Source organism: Arachis ipaensis, chromosome B07, assembly GCF_000816755.2.
Source record: "Arachis ipaensis cultivar K30076 chromosome B07, Araip1.1, whole genome shotgun sequence".
In the NCBI taxonomy this organism is placed as follows: Eukaryota; Viridiplantae; Streptophyta; class Magnoliopsida; order Fabales; family Fabaceae; genus Arachis; species Arachis ipaensis.
Genome location: NC_029791.2, coordinates 3,751,665 through 3,754,974, shown reverse-complemented (window position 1 = coordinate 3,754,974; position 3,310 = coordinate 3,751,665). Strand labels below are relative to the sequence as shown.

The 3,310-nt window shown below is 33.2% G+C and overlaps 1 protein-coding gene across 1 annotated transcript; it reads left to right on the top strand.

Annotated features, from left to right (window-relative positions):
* Nucleotides 2-2,192, top strand: LOC107606495 (glycerol-3-phosphate acyltransferase 1; the record flags this gene model as incomplete). Its single annotated transcript, XM_016308556.2, has 3 exons — nt 2-472; nt 612-1,080; nt 1,442-2,192. Coding segments are annotated over 3 exons (1,386 nt in total), but the record flags the coding sequence as incomplete, so codon positions are not given.

Sequence of the window (3,310 nt, the reverse complement as noted above, 5' to 3'; positions counted from 1 at the left end):
GCTTGTTGCCTTTGAAGGTGGCAGCATTTTAAGGGCACTTCTCTTGCTTCTCTCTTGTCCTCTCCTCCTCATTTTGAACCATGACATGAACCTTAAACTCATGACCTTCATCACATTCTGTGGCCTGAGAATCAAGGACATGGAATGTGTTTCAAGGGCAGTGCTGCCTAAATTCTATTTGGAGAATCTCAACCTTCATGCTTATGAGGTTATGGCTTCATCAAGTTCCAAAGTTGTGTTCACAAGTGTTCCTAGAGTTATGGTTGAAGGGTTTCTGAAGGAGTATTTGAGTGTTTGTAATGTTATAGGCACAGAGTTGCAAACTTTTGGTACCTACTTCACTGGCTTTGTCTCTGATTCTGGCTTGCTTGTGAAGCATAGAGCACTCAAAGAGTATTTTGGTGACAGAAAACCAGACATTGGTATTGGAAGCTCAAGTTTTGATGATCATATTTTCATGTCACTTTGCAAGGTAAACACATACATAGTAAACTTAACCTTCTTGGCATACCACATTGCTGATTTTGGTGTATACATAGTATAGTCCTTGTTGTTTATAGTAAACTTTATAGTAGACATGTTTTAATTAAGTGTATTATTGATAATGACAGGAAGGTTATGTGGTGAACAATCCAAGCCCAATGTTGGGAAGGGAAAAATATCCAAAGCCCTTAATCTTCCATGATGGAAGGTTGGCATTCTTGCCAACCCCATCAGCAACACTGTTGATGTTCATGTGGCTCCCAATTGGGATTCTTCTTGCCATATATAGAATCCTTGTTGGGATCTTGCTTCCATACAAATGGGCAATGATACTTGGAGTTTGGAGTGGCATAAACCTGAATGTTAAAGGAATAATGAGGTCTCAAAGTTCAGAACAGAAGAAAGGGGTTCTGTATGTTTGCACACATAGGACACTTCTTGATCCTGTTTTCTTAAGCACTTCTTTGGCTAAGCCTTTGACTGCAGTCACATATAGCTTGAGTAAGGTGTCAGAGTTCATAGCTCCAATTAGGACTGTCAGACTCACAAGGGATAGAAAACAAGATGCTCAAACCATGCAAAGGTTGCTAAGTGAAGGTAATTTTGTGTTTCTGCACTTTTTGTCTTCTTTCCTTTTCTGTTTCTGTTCATATCTGATTTTTCAAATCTTATAGAAACTATAGCATAAAAGGAAAATGTTCTTAAAGAGATAAAGAAAACAAAAATCATAAATTTCGCAATTACTAAGAATTGATTTAACTTTAATTCACACCTGAAATTATCTTCATGTAAGGATAATAGATAAAAATCATTAGATATTTTTAGATCTTTGACTAAATTTTCGTCTATACGTTAAAACTTAATTTATCACATAACAAATGTTATGGAAACTATTGTTAAAGAAAGAAAAACTTTGCAATTACTAAGAATTGATTGTGATTTGGTGTGTGGAAAACAGGTGACTTGGTAGTATGTCCAGAAGGAACAACTTGTAGGGAGCCATACCTATTAAGATTCAGCTCATTGTTTGCTGAGTTGGCTGATGAAATAGTTCCTGTGGCTATGAATGCTCATGTCAGCATGTTTTATGGGACCACAGCAGCAGGCTTGAAGTGTTTGGACCCCATCTTCTTCTTCATGAATCCTCGGCCATGTTACCACATTCACATCCTTGGGAAGGTTCCTAAGGAGCTTACATGTGCTGGAGGCAGGTCCAGTTGTGAGGTGGCTAACTATATTCAGAGCCAATTGGCTCTTGCTTTGGGATTTCAGTGCACAACTCTCACTCGGAGGGATAAGTACTTGATGCTTGCAGGGAATGAAGGCATTGTCAATCAACAACGTAACACCAAAATTAATCATCATTGTACCAACAATAATAAGGGAGAAACTTTGCTGTCGTGAAGTTAATAGTTGAAAACAGTTAGATGTCATCTTAGTCGATCGTATCATATCATCTAACGATTCTCAATTATTAATTTTATGTAAAGGCAATTTTATATGGTCTCTGTCTAATAATAATAGTTCCTAATTTTTTTATAAACCGTTCTAAATTGTCATCTTCTATAATTAAATTATAATTGCAGTTTAAAACCACAGTTATGTACCAATGAATGATCTGTATGTAAGTGTTCACCAACATTTTGGAGTTCCATATTGTTTATTTATTTTGTACAATTACCCTCAATTATTATTCTGGAGTTGCCAGCATTTTGGTTGTTATTGTTGGATATATAACATTTATGATTGTGATATTTATTTAGAAAATGATAGTGTCAAGTGTCAACCATACGTACAATAATGAAAAGTTAAATATAATGAATGTTAAAGCTTTTTTTTTTACCTAAATATGTCAAGAGAAGACAACAACGTTGAAAAAACACCCAAATTTAGTATAGACATGTTAATGTGTCTACCTCAATTTAAGTGATTATTTGATACTAAACTTTCATAAATAAAATGTATGTCAAGTCTAGTGAATAAAACGGCAAAAAAATTTAGTTTCTATAATTAATTTTACAATTATATCAGCTATATATTAAAATTAATTATATTAAAAATATATTAAACTAAACTAATATTTATATGTAAATATATTGTGACTGATTTTAGTGATTGATTTAGCTATATAAATAATTTTTTTTAACCATGTATATAATATAGAGTAAACTTAGCTAATTTTTTTTGTTATGGAAGTAAAAGTGGTGATATACTTTAATATTGTAATTTTTTGTGTTTTTTAAAACCGTAGAAGTACACAAATCTCTGGATCCGATTTCTGTACTTAAAATTTTTTAATTTTTTTTAACACATTCCTAGGACCGATTTGTGTATCTCTCAGAAATCCCTGGGTCCGATTTTTGTACCTCTCAAAAATTAGACGGTCCGATTTCTGTACCTCTAGAAATCGGACGGTCCGATTTCTGTACCTCTAACAAATCGGACGGTCCGATTTCTGCTTCTCTAGTTAAACGATCCCACATTTAAATATAACACCCTAACAATCCACATTTAAAAAAAACACCACTGCCACTTCAATATTAAAAATAAAAACAAAATTTTTGAGAGCGTGAGCTTTTACATAATACATCACCTTAAAAAACAAAAGAAATGCAAATATGCAAACATGAGTAATAAATATGCATTTAGGGAGTGAAAGAGCAAATGTGTAAGGTGGGACCTCATATTTAATGAAATTGTTATATAGTATATGTTACTTTTGGTGTGTTCATTCAAAACTTCAAATCAGAAGACTACCCTATATATATATATATATATAGGTAAGCACGATTTGAATTAATAAAAAATATTAAGTGGTATAATATAC